Raw genomic sequence first — 18,079 nt, forward strand, 5'->3', positions numbered from 1 at the left:
TTGTGACTAATTTATTTAAAATTATTCTATCTTTAAATAGCTCTAATATTAGATAAAAAGACCAAGAGAATTATCATGTGTTTACAAAGAGAAAATACAAGACTCTCAGGGAGGCAGCTGGGCACATCAGAAGTAGACAAGAGCCCAGAAATCCCCATGCCAGCTCTTGTCTTCTTCCCTTACTTTTTAGCTATATGGTAAAATTAGGTCTAAGAACTTTGTAAACCTTAACATTTTATGTTAATTTCAGAATATTTTTTCTAGAACTAGAGAGGTACATTTGGAAGAAAACTGCACAGTCTGAAAATCTGACACTGCTTAAGTAGTATCTTACTTACTCGACATGCCATTGTTGAGCCTTTCCAGCCTGTAATGCTTAAGAAAATATAATTCCTTGTAGAAAAAAAAGAAAAATATATATAATTCTTCATAAATGCTTTCTATTTGTTTCTGTGTTGCAGAAGTTACATTCTGTTCCTGTTTTTTCTTGACACTAGGTTCGAAATGATGAAACCTAAACCAATGGTTGCCATAGCTATTTCAAGTTTGTAAATTTGCTTTATATTCAGCTATTTCTTTCTAGTAAAAGGGCAGTGTGTTTTATAGAGTAGTAAACCTAACTGTGATTAAACGGTATCTCTGAATCCTGCTTTCTCTTTGCTTAGATGACTCCCTGTGGTCATCCTTGCCACCTGCCCCGACCCCTGAACATTAGGGGGCCATGGTTAGAATAAATGTTTCCCTGGGAAAATGTCACTGCTGTAGAATGAATGGTATTTCTAATAAATAACATATGGACTATATAGAAGGGTTTTAATTAGAAATTGTTATAGCTGGGAGAAATGTTTGTAGATCATCTAGGCCAGTCACATTGTAAACATTTTTATTTTCCGTTTTCAGCACTTTCTGTCTAATGGAAAACCTTATATTCCATTTTTATAGCATGTGCATATTCTGATACATTGTAAGGTTTGGTTTTCACTTGAAATAGCAAATATCAGGTGTTATGTATTATTTTGGAAATGGTAATAAACATCACTTGGAAAAGTTAAAAGCTAAAATTTTTTTTAAAAAATGTCATTTCCTCCTCAGCCTTATGTTTACACAGCACTGCCCTTTGTCAGAGTGCAACATGGAAGGTTTTACTCAGACGTGACTTGCTTTTTGGAACATGTTACCCATAGAGTTCGACTGTACAACATACAGGGTAAGAAAACAGAGAAGCATAGTTGTGAAACAGGAATACTGGTTATGGAATTTGTGTGTGTGTCACTTTTAGTAAATTAGCCATTGGTTTTTGAACACGGTATATATGGTAGTCTTTTCTTAACTTGCCATCATACTCACTGTGTGGTTTAAAAATATACTTAACCTTTTGATAATCAGAAATGGTCAGACATTTAACTCTACATATATAGGTTTTTTCCTTCTGTGTATCACCCGTATCTATCATAATATCTGTCTTGGTCATGAGTTCATTAGGTGGAAGCTTTATTTCTAAGATCTAAAAAGAGGGGTTTTTTTGTTTTGTTTTGCTTTTAATTTTACCAAATGGGAATTCTGTCAAGTATGGCTTTCAGTTAGTGGATCACTGACCACCTCGGGGACATACACACACACGCGCACACCCCCTCCACCCCACGTACAGCCTGTCTTAAATATGGAATATATTACACTAGCAGGTGTTACTGGAACTTAACTTCTTTTTAAGAAAAACATTAGTTACTAGTTCTTTTTGTTTACATCTCTTTACCTCGGAGAGTATAAAGCCGGGCAATTGTTTGTTGCTTTCGGGATGGGACCGAGCAGCATCTGTATCAAACAAGTTATAGTAAATAGGCTTTTAATCCTCTTAGGGATTTAACCACAGGCAGTGGCTCTTGTCCTTCCTTCAGATTTGGGTGGAGCCCGGGTTCCCAGATACCCTCAGAGTTGTACATTTATTTTGGTTGGTGTTGAATTCACTGTTTTTAGAATAAAGTACCTTTCCAACCACAAGCCTAATCCTAGTAAGTGGGCCACTTACCATGGTCTCAACTCTCTTAGGAAAGGACCTCATAAAAATGCCACGTTAGATTTTTCTTTGCTGTTAGCTAGGCTGCAAAAATTAGAAAAGGAAATATTGTTTCCCTGAATCTTTATACCAGTAGATAATAAAGTGTTTGAAAACTAATGACAAAATATATGGTCAGATGCTCTTTGCTTTTTGGGTTTTGTGGGGAAGCAAAGGGTACTGCGCTCAGGGAATGTTCACTTTCCTCCCTGCAAGGAAGCCTGTGCTTCTGAAATAAGCTTTTATTGAGTTTTCTAAAATCTCTAGAGAGTCAGAAATAATATTTTTGACTATCCCTTTCTGCTCTTGCATAAGCCATTGTTCAACATCTCTGAGTGCTCTAAATTACTCCTTCAGCTATGGCCAAAGGTTTCGTTTTATGGGTAAAAAGTAGCATCGTCACATAGCAGATGTGCTTATCTTCTGTTAGATTTGCTTATAACTGTTGCTTGTAATGGAATGTTTCTTCCTTGAGTACAATGGGGCACCCACTTTGGCCCAGACCTGTGTCATCAAGCATGGTTTACCGTCGTTTTTCGTCAGGTATACTCAGGGAATAGGCTGTGTCGCAGAGTTAACGCTGAAACTACTCGCCGGATAATTCCAACTTCTCAGTCAAGTCTGTTCGCTTAATTGCTTTTGCTTTTGTTTAAATGAGTCTGTCCACTATCACGGCAGCCTCAGTTTTCTCGGGTTGTCCAGGGGATCTGGAGCTCATCACAGAGACGGTTTCTATAAATTAGAGGGCCTTCTGCTACTGCTGTGACTATAAGCTTAGTTTGCTGTCATACCCCAGTGGTTGATTTGGAAATTAATAGACTCTGGCTGACTTGCCTCATCCCAGAGAACATGTACTTACCAGACCCTAAATGCCTTTGTTTTCTCCTCTCTCCTTCTCCCCTACTGAGTAGTCTAAAATTCCCAGTGGCTGACTAGCAGTCCCTTAGCGTAATCAGGAACCACCAAGATTTAACTGACTCCCAGCCCTCCAAGGTGACCATGCCGGTGGATTAGTGAGTTAAGAAACAGAAGTTGTTCACAACTGGGGTGCTTAGAGTATTAGCATAACAAAAGTAATAATAATAAAGTAAGAATACGGACCCCAGATTGCCTCTAGATGTCACAGTGCGTGGAATAAACAGGCTGAAGCATTTGTATTAGATTTTTGTAGTTTGAAAGCAGAAAGCTTCAGAAGTTGGTGGGAAACGACGTATAATGTGAAGTTAACTCAGAGTGCTTCTCCAGATGAGTTTTACTGTTCTTGCCTGGATTGAACCTGAAACCAGCGTATATAACTATTCGAAGTGACATAGCAATTTTTCTTTTTGCACTCTCAAGCCCAGAGCGTTTATATTTTTTGGTGGGTTTTTTTTTTTTCCCCCAACATGAAAGCTCTCGGTAGGAGATGGAGTTACCAGTTCACCTGAAAGGCTTTCATCCAAACTATACATCCTTCTGTGTTTGTATCTGAACCCCATTCAATAGATCTCCCTCTTGGGAAAAATAAGGCCTGTTGCGGAGAGAGAGCCTTTTTCTCAGTGGCCTTCCTGACCTCCCTCCATCTGTCATTTTCTTTTACACACCGTTGCATGAAGGCTCAGGTTGTCTGGATCCTGGCTTATTGGGGTTTTAATTCACTGATCAAAACCTAAGAAAGAGATGTGAGGTCTTCAGGGTGTTTGGATGTCGACAAGTTCAAAGTGCCTGAACGGGGTCTGTTTATGCCGTACCAAAGCAGCCGCACTTGCCATACTTGAAAGCTCTTCGGTGTTTTAAACTTTGGCCTCATGTAAACCAGGCATCTGGGTGATTGAGCAAGATCCATGGACAGGATGTAGCTTTCCCTCTTAGGTGTTAAAGAAAACATCAGCCAACTTACATGCTTTTGTAGATCGGCTTGTATTTAATATTTCTTAAAAGAACACAAATACCTACTTTTGAATTTAATTTACTAAACTGTCTTTGGATGTATGCTAATTTTGCCTCCTTTAAACTGACCAGATGCAGTTACTGGATGAGTATTAAAGAATAGAGCATGTTTGTTGTTAGTTCCAAATTTATGAGCCAGAAAAAAATGGGGCTTGGGGGAGAGAAACTATTAATATTTTATGATTAGATACTATAATTGTATTAGGTTACTAAACCATTAATTAAACAAAAGATTTTATTATCTCTCAGCAACAGGATAAAGAAACAGGAAGATTTGTGATATTATGGATTATTTGTCTTTATTGAGAGTCTATATTAAGTATTTCAAAATCCGTTTACTTGAAATACTCTTTTAAAAAACTAAAGTAATGTGAACCTGATAAAGTATCCTTAAATTCCTCAATCTCTGTTTTAGTTACTCTATGACCATTTTCTCCCCAAAGTAACCTTTGGCCCAAATTAAGCTTTGAGAGAAAACAAAGTCAAGAACAAAGCTCAAATAGCACTTGCCAGATTATAAAAACTGTGTGGTCATCATGGATTTTGCAACAAACTGAATTGGTATGGGTTCAACCAACTTTGTTTGTTTGGTTCCCCCCCCCCCTTAGTGTTTTATATTTAAGTTTCAGTGTCTTATTTGCATTCTCTCCAAATTCTGAAAATGGTAGGGGTTGCTGTTTAGAGCCCTCTCTTAACATCATTTAAGCTATTAAAAAACACTTTGTGTTTCTTTTCATTATTGTTCAAACATTACATTCAAAGGTTCCTAGAAATATTAAATTAGAGGAAATCTTGTGCTCACTAGCTTTAAAAGCTCTACAAGATCAGAGGGATTTGAGAGATTTCTAATGCAACACAATGTTTTGCCTTCCATCAGGTTAAATAAGAAATCCATTTTGTAGCACCCATAATTTAATGAAATGCCCTTTTGTAACTATTTTTTTTTCAAAGATTATATTTCATTTATAGAAAATAACATTTTTCTGGAGGAAATGGTGGGAGAAGTGAAGATTAGTTTTCTCGTACTATAATCATCTTTTATTTAGTTGAAGCTTTACGTGTTCCTAAGGCTGCTTTGGCTACGTTAGCTTTTTTTGTTAATCTTGGTTTGGAAGATAGAATGTGATATAGGCAGAAGCCCATGTATCCCCTTATATTTGTTTCTGTGCCATCACAGTAAGTGCATAACTTGCAGTGACATCATGATCAGTAGGTGACATTTCTTAGCTGTGGCTTCATTTGTCTTTGGAGCGGTAATTATTAGACTTTGGTGCCCTAGTTTTCTGACATCAGCAGCTACTTTGAAGAATTAGGTTGCTATGGGTTACCAATGTGTCATGTACATTTTCTCCAGCACAAGGTTCAGGTTCCAGATCAGTTATAATACATACCTTCAAGCTTCTTTTCCCTGGGACTACGTTCTTCTAGGCAGGTGTTTGTGAGTGAATGAGTATGTGTGTAAACCATGTTTCAGCCCTTAGGAGAAATACCTAAATGCAATACTTTTGGCCTATTTTCTGCTGACATATTATGAAAGTACTAAATGTAATGGATCTTGCTAAAAGAAAGCAAGTAGCCTGGAGGTAAAATGTAATGAACTGCCATCAAAAAGTATGGAAGAAAAGACTTTCCTTTGGCAGCTATGACTGAATAATTTCCTTGAGTGGGCACAGTTAGCATTCAAAAAGAGGTCGCTTAGTTTTTCTCTGTTTTGAATATGTAATATGATTGGATTCATAACATGACCCTTGACTTTTAGAGAGTCAAAATGAACTTCATCTGGTTAAATACATAAGAGAATCCACATTGGGAATTAGAGATTTGAATCCTTAGTTGCACCTTGAAGCCAACCAGAGTGACCTTGAGTTTGTCCTTAAATTTCTTATGGGCTCAGTTTCTTAAATGGTAGAAAGACTAGATGGCCAATTAGGTGTGGCCAATTAAAGTTAAGCACATAAAGTCTCTGTTGTGCTTAACTCCTTGCTCCTAAATTCCATCTTCTAAGGATGCTTGAATCTGGGCCTTCCATCCCTAGAGTCCTCCTACTTGTAAACAAGGTCTCAGAGCTTCCTGAAGCTGTTTTTATTTCCATAAAAAGATTCATGAGGGTATTAAAATGGTTTGCAGTCAATCTCTCATGCCCCCCCCCCAGGACTACATTCCATATTTAGTTTAAGAGTAAAAGCATTAAGTAAGTTATGGCTAGGCAGACTTAGGTAATTAAAACATTTTTGGAATACCATAATATGTAATTGACTGCTAAGGATTTTTTTTTTCCTTTTAATTGGAACTTTTAAAAATTGAATAAGGAGCTATGCGTTGAATCTGATTATTCCCAACAGGCATGAAAGGAAAGGTTATTTTGAGGGACTATAAGCACATGCTGTTTATACAAATTCAGAACTCAGAGGTTATCTTGGGGGCTCTTTGACATCAGCTGCCATCTTGAAGGCATAGCTTCCTAGCAGGGAAACATCATCCCCTACAAATAAGTGTTGTAGTAAACTCAGATGAAGGGTGTAGGGATGGGAAATATAGGGGAAGTATGATGGTTAAGAGCTCAAACTCCAGAGTCAACACACTTGCATGTCATTTCCAGCTCCTGCCCTAGCTCCCACTGCTTACCGTCTAGCTGCTTGATCTTGCACAAGTTATTACCTCTCTGTCCTTGGTTTTGTCATCCTGAAAAAGATGACAATAAAAGAGTCTACCTCATGGAAGTATTGGAGGATTAACTGAATTAATAATGTACATAAAGCCTGGCACATATTAAGTGTTGTTTCTCCTTAAGATGATGTGTAGGCTTTGGGCACCTGGGTGGCTCTGTCTGTTCGGCGTCTGACTCTTGATTTCAGCTCAGGTCTGGATCTTAGGGCTTGTGAGTTCAAGCCCCACACTGGGCTCCATGCTGGGTGTGGAGTCTACTTTAAAAAAAAAAAAAGAGGATGTGGGCCAGATGAATTAGACATAAGTGTTAGAAAAGAGAGTAGCCATTGAGGTTTGGGGGTGTTGGGGAAGATTTGATAAAGGAAGTGGGCTGTTGAGATGCTGTGTCTTAGAGAAATGTCATTTATATAGGCAGAAAGGAGGGAAAGAACATTACAAAGCATGAAGTGGGTTTTTTTTTTTTAATCAAACTCCTTTGTTCCTATAAGGATTTGGAAAACTATTACATATATTTAAGTTGACATCTATTTTTTATACATTTTAAAAATTGCAAAAGATGTTTTTTCTGGAGTATAATAAATACTGACATTTTAAAATAAGCATATCCAGTGAGTAGCGATTTGATTTTGAAATCACGCATTTTTAAAAAGGCCTGAATAAGACCTTTAACAGTCAAATTTCACATCTTTATTTTCTCCTTGAACTCGTATTTCCATTCCGCTTCCCACCGAGTTTTATCTTAATATACTATTTTTATGCTTGAGGGTATTGATCAACCTTTCATTATTCTTATGAAACATATATGTATGTGTATATTAATTTAAGTTCAACAATTCATTTATCCTAAAAGTAAGTGTTAAATTTTTTCTGGATTGAGTTATAAAAATTATTAATAGTATACAGTTGATCAAAACAGTCCCAATGTATTACCGTTTTGGTCATTTATTTCATGAGCTTGAATGAAAACCTTTCTCTCAGTGGATGAATCATATGTACCCTTTATATTCCACATATGTTCATATATCCATTGGTGAATTATACTTAATGCTAGAGTGAGATAGGTTTCAGCATCGATTTCTTCTTAATTTTTGTTTTTATAAAGGTAAGGCAAAAAAAAAAAAAAGTTACCATAAATAAGTAGGTGGGAATGGAAGGAGCTCTATTATAAGAATGTCATTCAGGGACACCTGGGTGGCTGGCTCAGTTGGTCAAGCCACTGCCTTCAGCTCGGGTCATGGTCCCAGGGTCCTGGGATCGAGTCCTGCATCAGGCTCCTTGCTCGGCAGGGAGCCTGCTTCTCTCGTTGCCTCTGCCTGCCTCTCTGCCTTCTTGTATGTACTCTCTCTCTCTCGCTCGCTCTCTCTCTGGCAAATAAATAAAATCTCTTAAAAAAAAAATGTCATTCAGTCCCTTGAACTCCTTGTGAGTTATATTCCATAAATCACAGAATTGTCTATTGTCAAACATGAATTTCAGTCAGTTAATTATAATGCTTTACTGCCTGACAAATTGATTAGATACACCTTCAATTTTGTTGAAAGCAAACAAAAGAAAATCACATGTTTTGGAAAAATGTTTGTTACCCAACCATTAAAGTTCAGCCAAACACCAGTACTGCAAATTGTCTCTGTTTAGCATCCACTGAGTTAGGATGAGTGAGAGGTATCCTACTGCTTCTTTTTTGGTAAGTTGAGAGAAGTAATGGTAAAAGTGTGGTTTAAAAAAAAAGAAAGAAAGAAAAAACAAGGAAGAACTGCTTGCCTCCATGGCAAGATCAACTTGAGAAGTAAGAGTACACAGAATCCAAGCTTCCTGCATTAAGCTACCTTGGAAAGGAACATGTTCAGGAGAGCAGGAAGTAGGCAAGTTCAGAGTGACTGTCAGTCTGAAGGGTATACAAACAGATCATTGTGATTATTCCATATTCTTCCCTCACTTGTCCTAGACCAGCCCCAGCTTGGAAGGGAACTGAAGGGAACAGAAAAGTTTCAGTGTTGTGAGCTGTTTTATTCTCTTCCCATGGAAATGCTTTCATTAGACCTTGTCTGTTGGAATACTGTGCAGCCTTCAAAAACCCAAATCTTGCCATTTGCAATGGCATGGATGGAATTAGAGGGTATTATGCTAAGTGAAACAATCAGAGAAAGACAATTATCATATGCTCTCTCTGATAGGAGGAATTTGAGAGGGAGGGGGGGTGTTCATGGGAGATGGGGAGGGAAGAAATGAAACAAGGTGGGACCACAGAGGGAGACAAACCATAAGTGACTCTTAATCTCAGGAAACAAACTGAGGATTGCTAAGGGTTGGGAGAATAGGAATAGGATAGCTGGGTGATGGACACTGGGGAGGGTATTTGCTGTGGTGAGTGCTGTGAATTGTGTAAGCCTGATGATTCACAGACCTGTACTCCTGAAACAAATAAATATATTATATGTTAATTTTTAAAAAGTTACTGATGTAGATGTTGCATTCCCATGAAGACAGAGCTTCCAAAATACCTGTTGTTTCTTAAAATCAATACTCAATAGGACCAAAAAAAATAAAAAAAAGAAAAGCTTCCAGTGTTATTGTGTATTTTTTTTTCTATTATTAGGTCTTCAAGTATATTGTGGTTAATTGGTATCATCTTTAATCAAAATTTGCAATCCATGGAATCAAATGCTCTAACTTTGCTATTATGCGTGTACTTTTGTGTCATTGTAAGAATTACCGAAATGAAAAGCCTAAAATTTTGTACACTAGTGCCTTGCTCGTAATAAGTTCATCCCTAAGTCGTAGTAGTTATTTATCTAGTGCTTTAGAAATGAAACAAAGTGGTACATCATCATTTTCTTAAATTCAAGACTTGGAATGAAATTTACTCAAATTTATATTCATGAAAGCAGATGTTAAAATTTTCACTTGTGGAGAAATAATCAATGTGAACATTTACAGACCTGGAAATCAGCAAGTACCTCAGAGGATAAATTAGATCTTACAATGGATAGGCAAGTTGAGTAAGTCAACATGGAGAAAAAGGTCATCCAAATGTGGGAATTATTACCATTTTTATTCTTGGTGCTTTCAGATGTGAGTACAGTTTTAAAAAATGATAATATTTGCTTTTTTAGAAACATCATCTCCATAATGGCCTACTAAATTTATCATTGTTGCAAGAATTATCCTTAAAGTTTATGTGTTGAATGAAGCAGTGTGTAATTAGTTAATAATTCTACGTGTCAACTCCTGGTTAAGTTGGATAAGTTCACAAAAGCACTGTCACGAAAGTAAATATATAATGTGAAAATTATTTTTTGTACTTTTGATGATTTAAATACAGAACAAAATACTCCCCACATTGGAGGGGCAATATTTAGACTTACAATCCGTGGTTTTTCGTGACAGCTTTTATTGTCCCTATTGTTATTGTTACCATTGTCCTACTTCTGCAGTGAAGCGATGGCTCGGGCACCCCTCTACTTAGACATAGATTCAAGAAAAGGGAATGAGGGCAACAATGATATAATAAGCTGGCATTTTTGCCCAAGAACCTACATTTTTAGGACATTCACTGAAAACCTTGCTTTGAATCTTAGATGGGTTTTTTGAGGTTTGATTTTATATGATTTCATATCTATTTCAAATTCAGTTAAACACCTCTTTTAGGTTCTCACCTTCACTTTTCAGTTTCCTAGGTGGGTGTGGCCCAGTTGCTGTTAGGGCACATTGATGTAAGGACTTGTCCTAATCATACATTGAGCGGCACTAATAAGATATGGAAAACTTGTTCTTTCTCCCAAGCTGCTGCCTCTCACTCTGATAACCATTTGAATATGGTGGGCAGTGTCTCGTATACTCCTTGGAAAAGTTCTCTTTGCATTTCAAAATTGCTAGAATAAGGTGATTGGGTTGGTGGAGAAAATTGGGCCAACTCTGAGATTCTGCAGGTCAGGCTTGACTTCCGCTGCCCAGATAGGTGTTAAAATGATCTGATGATGAAGTAAGGAGACTGCAAGAAAATGAGGCCTACAGTTCTCTGAAAGCCACCAGCTGCTGTCTGGAGCCATGGCCCCAGGCTTTCCATCTGCATTCCTCAGCCACACCCTCCCTGGACATTTTCATCTACCTCTTCTTTCACACACAAAGGATGTGTCAGAGATACCTTCTAGTTTTTCTTCCCACACAAGAAAGGGAATCCTTCTCAGTTTCATTAAGACTGGTGCTAAGCAACAAAATCAGAAGGTGAAGCCTCCCGCCCTGACCCTTTGCCTATTCAATTTCATCTTTTTCCCTACCTTCCTAAAAAATAATCTTCTTTTAAAAATACTTAAAATAATTTTTACGTATACAAGTAATATCTATGTATACTTTTTTGAAAAAAATGTCACACATTATAATATATGTATATAATGTAAAATCCCTCTAGAATCTGTCATGGCCCCTATCCACTACTCTAGAGAGGTAATCAGATAACTGTGTGCACACTCGATCACTTGCGTTCTCTCTCTCTCTCTCTCTCTCTCTCTCTCTCTCTCTCTCTCTCTCTCTCTCGCGCGCGCGCGCGCACACACAAACACTTGAAATGCACACCTGTGTTTGGTTTTAGCATGAAGTTCATCACACTGTACAAATGCTGCATTCACTTCTTGCATCAGATATCTTTCGTGGCCCCGGGCAGGGAGCTATCTCATTCATTTGCTACAGAGCATTTATTTGCCTATTGGTGGACATCTCGCCTATTTTCCATGTTTCTACCCTTGGCAGCAGTGCACAGTGAATATGCTTGTGCTTGTGATTAGTGTTCATCTTATGTAGACAAGTGAGATCATAGTGTCTTTAATTAATATATATTACTTTATTGGCTTTAAAGTGACTGTGACAATTTTTTTTTCCAGGATATTTTGTTCTCATAACATCAGGTTATAGAACCTGAGGCTCTGGCACTGTCCATGTAATTTGTCCATAAAAGTCATTTGCTGTTAACTTTAAAAAAAAAAAAAAAAAGATTTTGTATTTTTTTTTTATAATAGTGGGGTGTTTTTTAAAAGTTTTTATTTATTTATTTGACAGAGAAATCACAAGTAGGCAGAGAGGCAGGTGGGGCAGGGGGCGGGGGGGGAGCAGACTCCCCGCTGAGCCGAGAGCCTGACGTCGGGCTCCATCCCAGAACCCTGAGATCATATCCTGAGCCGAAGGCAGAGGCTTAACCCACTGAGCCACCCAGGCGCCCCAAAGATTTTGTATTGTTTTAAAGAAGTTTTGTATTCCAGCAAGCCCATCCTGTAATTATTTTTTATTATTTTTATTTTTATTCTATTGTCATTTTCTTCATAATTTATTTGGCTCTGTTAAGTAGCACTTGTAGCATATCAGATCCCAGATCAGTACCCTTTTCCTTTCTTAAAAAATAACATGGGGGTCTCCCTTCTACTTAGAGTCACTGCAAAGCTCCTCCAATCTCTGGTCCCAAAGTAACTTCAACATTCTCTAGTGTTCAGTTTGCCAGCGAGGCATGATGGCCAAGGGGCTTAGTGCTGGTTCTGCCAGCCTTGTGATCTGGGGCAAGGAATGTCCTCCTAGGCCTACAGTCAGGATTGAATGAACTACCGTAGTTACTGTACGTAAAGCTATGGCAAGCATATGGTACACAGCAAGGACTTGGTAATTTTTGGCTTATTACTCCACGTAGCTTCTGCCTGTCACTCAGCAAACACTACTGTCTGCTCATATTATGTGCTGGGAGCATAAAGATAAATAAGACATGGTCTCAGTGCTTGAGGAGCTTTCACTCTAGCATGCATATGTTTGCTCAAAATTAAAGTGCTTATTCTCTTATCTTTCTATTTGTTTAAACTCTGTCCGTGGCCTGGTTTGCTTTCCTCCCATGTCAGCTGACTTGGGCATCGTGAAGGACAGCCTCTCCCCTCTTAACGCATTCTCTTTAATGGTGATTCAGCACCTGCTGCATTCCCAAAATGTTGTTAAAAACTGGAATGCAGAGATGTTGTGTAAGACCATCTGTAAGAAGCTAACAGCCTCTAGGGAGGAAGAAGAAAGTGGGTTCTGCAAGACTCTTTCCATTCTCTATGATGGCTTTCCACCTATGGACTTGCTTCGTTTTTAGTTTGCATTTCTTCTGCTAATAAAGATAAAATAGTCTCCATTCTCTCTTTCTCGGGACAGAGTGTGAAGCATTAGCAGCAAGAGGGCACTTACTTCTCTTTCTTTTTTTTTTTTTTTTAAAGATTTTATTTATTTATTTGACAGACAGAGATCACAAGTAGGCAGAGAGGCAGACAGAGAGAGAGAAGGAAGCAGGCTCCCTGCTGAGCAGAGAGCCCGATGCAGGGCTTGATCCCAGGACCCTGGGACCATGACCTGAGCTGAAGGCAGAGGCCTAACCCACTGAGCCACCCAGGCGCCCCTACTTCTCTTTCTTTATCAATGACATACATCACGTCTTTGGACTTTGGACTGCTCTTGTTAGGTAGGAGCTGTTTTCTGTCCTAGGACTGAATTAAAACCAGAGGGGCTTAGAAATCCCTGGCTGTCCATGCCCAGATGGAACGACTTTGGTAAAAGGACCTTTTGCTGCCACATAACTGCAAAGATTCTGCAGACCACTGAGACCACTGGGTTCATACCCATGCTTTCCAGGGAGTTGTCCCCTCAATGCCATGAACTTCTTTGGGAATGGCACACCTTAGGGAATTCTTGACCTAGAGTAGGAAAAGGTAGCAGTCTTTCATCTCCCGCACACAGATTCTTCTTTAAAAAGTAATAAATTCCCTTTCCTAACTCAGGGATATCTCCTTGCTTTGATTACCATTACAAGATTTGTTTGGTTTGTTCATAGTAAGTGTATTAAGTTTGATCTTACTTTAAAAGCCTGTCCTGGCATAGAATTTAAATTAATGTCTCACTGAATTGTGAATGGACACTGAGGCTCCTTTTATTTATTTATTTTCTAAGATTTTATTTATTTATTTGACAGGGAGAGAGAGATCACAAGTAGGCAGAGAGGCAGGCACAGAGAGAAGAAGGGAAGCAGGCTTCCTGCTGAGCAGAGAGCCTGATGCTTGGCTCTATTCCAGGACCCTGAGATCATGACCTGAGCTAAAGGCAGAGGCTTAACCCATTGAGCCACCTCGGCACCCCTTGAATCTCCTTTTAAAGGAGATGTAAACATTTGTTGCCACAACAGGATCTGAGCATAATACTGAGCTCAAGAAGGATGATTTTCTCAACAGAAATCATTTATTATTGCCAGAGGTAATGTGAAATTACCTATTTTTTCTTGAAACATGTTTTTTTGTAAATGTTTTCTAGAGATACATGACTTGAAATTAACAACACTCTCCTTTGTTAAGACTTTATTTCATTTCATGTATTGTGTTGACCCCTGAGAGAATATCCAGTCTAGAGAGGAGAAAAGGTACGCAGTGCTCAAAACCCTATGAACGCTTCCAGCAAATGAGGTGTTCTCCTGATTGCTCTAGAGGGGACTACATCCCTATTGCTACATTTTGTGTTTTTGGCATCTTTGGTTCATTTATAGAAGCTTGTCTGTTAAAATTCCATATACATTTCATTGGCTTTGAAAAATACTGAGATTGACATCAACCTACTGAAAGATACTTTGCATTGAAAGTAATACATTTCCTAACCAAAGAAGATACCATTGTTCTAGCATCAGTAGATGTCACTTTTTTTTTTCCCCCTTTTAACTTCCCAGTTGTAGTGAAGCTCTTTGGGTCAGCTATCTGGTAATTGTCATAAAAAGGGTTATATGTATATTTAACTGGACAGAAGTTAGTGGTTCAAACTGACCATAAAGTGGAAGGGAATAATGGTGCCCTCTTCCTGCACACATGAGGTCATACTGCTCATCTCAGCTTTGTGAACATAGTAAGAAACAAGTCATTTCTGACAGAGGTTGTCAAGTTGGAAGAGTAACATCTCCCAGAAGAGAACTCCTGTGTGAATTTTGAAAATTCTATTGATGGAGGCTTTTGCCCATTTAGCATTGTCAGTATATTACTCTTTATGTTTTACAATTTCTGGTGTACTTCTCACATAAACCTATATTGCCTCGGCTAGCTGCATTTTCATGATTTTCCTCAAGTTCCACAGATTCAAACTTCCTTTCCTTAACTCTTTTACCTTCTCTAAGCCCTGGGGATTCTTCTTGGCTCCCAGAAAAAGTTCTCCTTTCTCCCTTCCCTCACTCCCCATTTCTCTTTACATAGCCCTCTTTATCTAAGAGTGTGCTGGTTAATTGCACACTGTGACAGATTGTGTGTGAGGCACGCTGGGTAACAACTAACAACGGCCAGTACATGTCCAGGGCTCTTAGAACCTTAGAAACCTTCTGCCGTATGAAATAGAATAGAGCCAGTCTTTCTTCTTTTGACTGCTTGCTTTCCTGAATGCTCTTTTTTAGAAGATCCAATATCTCTTCTACACACTCAATCTGTATTAGGAGTGTTGGATTTCTTCCTAACTCCCCTCTCCATCTCTGAAATAGATCCAAGGCTTCACTGAGGACCAGAAGATAGAGTCAGGGTGGCGTGACAGATAGAAATTAGTGAACAGTTTAGGCTTATCCAAAAAAATAAATGCTTGATACATCTGGGACTTCTTCAAGCTGTCCTCTGCTTTATCCAGCAAAGGGCAAAATGAATCACTCCATAACAAGGGGTCCTAAGAGATAACAAACTCAATTAAAATTGATTTAACTTCTGGGGAGTTCTCCAGATTATACTCCACAAATACTAATATGATAATACCCACTTCAGCCATAAATCATCTCATTGGACCTCGTGTCTCTTTTCCTAGATTATAGATCATGGGCAATAATAGACTGCCTCTTGAACCAACAGGGTGTAAATTTCACTGCTTTGGATTTCCAGTGCAGAAGGTGAGTGGTGAAGAAGTAGGCTCCAGTGGTTCTGTCGGGGAAGGACAGTACACAGGACAGGTGGCCTCTTAACGCATTTTAACAACCTTTTCTCATTCAATGTCCTCTTTTCCCTCCGAAACTTACTGGAGAATCATTTGCATGTTATATTTCATCTTCATTTATTTCATCCTAACCTCTTCATCCTTCTGTTGAGTTCTATGTGCCCTGGAGAAAGCGTTTTCTACCATTTGACAGTTTAGGAAAAAAAAAAAAAAGAAAGAAAGAAAAAGAAAAGAAAAGAAAAGGTGAACAGTGGCACAGCTAGCATGAAAAATGGTAAAGATAGGAGTAGAAAATGGGAAAAATGTATGTCACTTTGTTAGTTCCGTACAGTATATTTAAGAAAAGTGGAGCAATAAATTTCTATTAACGTATATATTCTTTTAAATTTAGGAATAGACGGACAGTCTGTGGAAGTATCCAATATCGTGGACATCCGAAAAGAACATAACCGTGAGATTGCAATGAGAATTTCTTCTAGCATAAACAGTCAAAACAGATTTTATACTGACCTGAATGGATACCAGGTAATTTTCCTTTAAAATGTCTAAGTAATAGCGGTTTTAGTGTGCAAGTTTTATGTATGGAAATGGGTCAGTTAAATTCACATCCTTCGAAAAATTTGCTTAAGTTTACAAATTATTTCTAAAGGAAAACTGAATTTTAACAGGTACTTATAGGTTCTATATTCAACCAGATTTCCAAAGTTAGAACAAATATTTGAGAGATTGGTTTGTAGAACATCTGATTTACAGATGTATTTTTTTCAAAGGCATTTGCATGTTAAATGCCTTGATACCAAAATATATCTGAATTTGTCTCATAGAAAGGAAACATAATTAGGGACTGATGGAATATATATTTTCCCCTCATAAGGAAACGGTCTGTGCATATTTAATTATTACATATATACTTTTAAATGTGTAATGTAATAATAGGCTCTTAAATTTCAGGGAAACTCTTCCTCTCTTTTTATCAATAATGTAAGGGTGTTTACCTTTATGCACACACATATGTGTACATAGACTTAGACAAAGAAATACAAACATGTATCTATTTAGAAATGTGGGTAGGTATGTATTTAATCAAAATGTTCACAAAATAGTTTGAAATGGTAATGAGAAAATTGACTCAAAATTTTTCGAGATTGTCAGCACTCTAATTTAATAGGGCTCTTTTGATTGTTACCTAAATCTCTGTATTCAGAGTATATGTGTGTGACAACATAGCTTTGAAATAATACTATTAAAAACATTAGCATGTTTTTGAGACATTAGCATTTTAGAAAGTTCTGGCTATGAATAGAAATAATTTCACAACAAATGCTTTTACTTTGTCTGATTTTCAACTGGGTTGAGTGGAAGGGATTGTGGTAATTTTCTCTTGTGCAATTTCCTGCAAAGGTTAAATTTAAACCTTTTCCAAAGCATAAAAATTGCATTATACGCTTTGAATTTACATGTTAATTCTACCGCAGCTGTTTGGTTTTCAAATGAAGCCATGACTTTATGGTGATTCATTTTCCTCGTGTACAAAAGAAACTCTTTTTCTTAAAATCTTACAGAAGCAATTATTTGTATGTGTGGGTGTATACATGAATGAAAAAAAAAAACTTAGTAAAAGTGAATAAAAATGTGAATTTTCTTTTCAAGGATCAAGCATTTGAATAAGTAGGGAAATATTATTTCTAAATTTATAAATGTCTAAATTTATAATGTAAATATTTCTGCTTCTAAAATAGGCCATTTTTTTAAGCCTTGAAAGAGTAGTTCTTGGGCAAAACCAGAAATCTAGACCCACAGGTAGGGAGCATGGCTGGCAGCCCCTTAGTCATGACAGTGTGAATGTGTGAATGCCCTTTGCATTGAGTATACAAGTTAATTTGAATGGAAGGATTAGGACTGGAAAGAAGAAATGGAGAATTCTTTGAAACTATCTCTCTTTTTTTTTTTTTTTAAACATTTTACAGTTGTTTCTTCAGTTTCATAATTTCCTGGGCCTGTGATACAAATTACCACAAACTGGGTGGCTTAGAACAGCAGAATTTATTCTTGTCACAGTTCTGGACAGCCAAAGTCCAAAATCAAGATGTCTTCAGGGTCACACTCCCTCCAGAGTGTGTAGGGAAATACTCTTCCTTGCCTGTTCTAGCTTCTGGAGACATCAGGCCATTCTGGGCCCTGTTGGCTTGTAGAGCCATCACTCTACTGTCTGCCTCTGCTGTCACAGAGTCCCTGTTGTATTCTCCGTGTGTCTCCATTGTGTGCAGACTTCCCTCTTAGAAGGACTCCAGTCCTTGGATTAGAGCCCACCCTAATCCAGTATACCTTATGTCTGTAGAGATCCTATTTCAAAATAAAATCACATTCACAGATTGTGGGTGACCATGAATTTGGGGGGCTCTATTCGGTACAACCAGTAACTTGAAGGACACACTGTGGAGTTGTTGTAAAGATTAAAAGATGGTATTTGTGAATACCTAGTAC

The 18,079-nt window shown here is 37.9% G+C and overlaps 1 protein-coding gene across 1 annotated transcript in view; it reads left to right on the plus strand.

The window, feature by feature from the left end:
- MAN2A1 (mannosidase alpha class 2A member 1) overlaps nucleotides 1-18,079 on the plus strand; it is a 168,157-nt gene that overhangs the window by 123,655 nt on the left and 26,423 nt on the right. The window contains 2 exon segments of the mRNA XM_045087157.1: nucleotides 1,093-1,207; nucleotides 15,987-16,120. Coding sequence (XP_044943092.1) covers nucleotides 1,093-1,207; nucleotides 15,987-16,120 — 249 coding nt within the window.

The sequence above is a fragment of the Mustela putorius genome, unplaced genomic scaffold (genome assembly GCF_011764305.1).
Source record: "Mustela putorius furo isolate JIRA1106 unplaced genomic scaffold, ASM1176430v1.1 tig00001063_pilon_pilon_pilon, whole genome shotgun sequence".
NCBI classification, from domain to species: domain Eukaryota; kingdom Metazoa; phylum Chordata; class Mammalia; order Carnivora; family Mustelidae; genus Mustela; species Mustela putorius.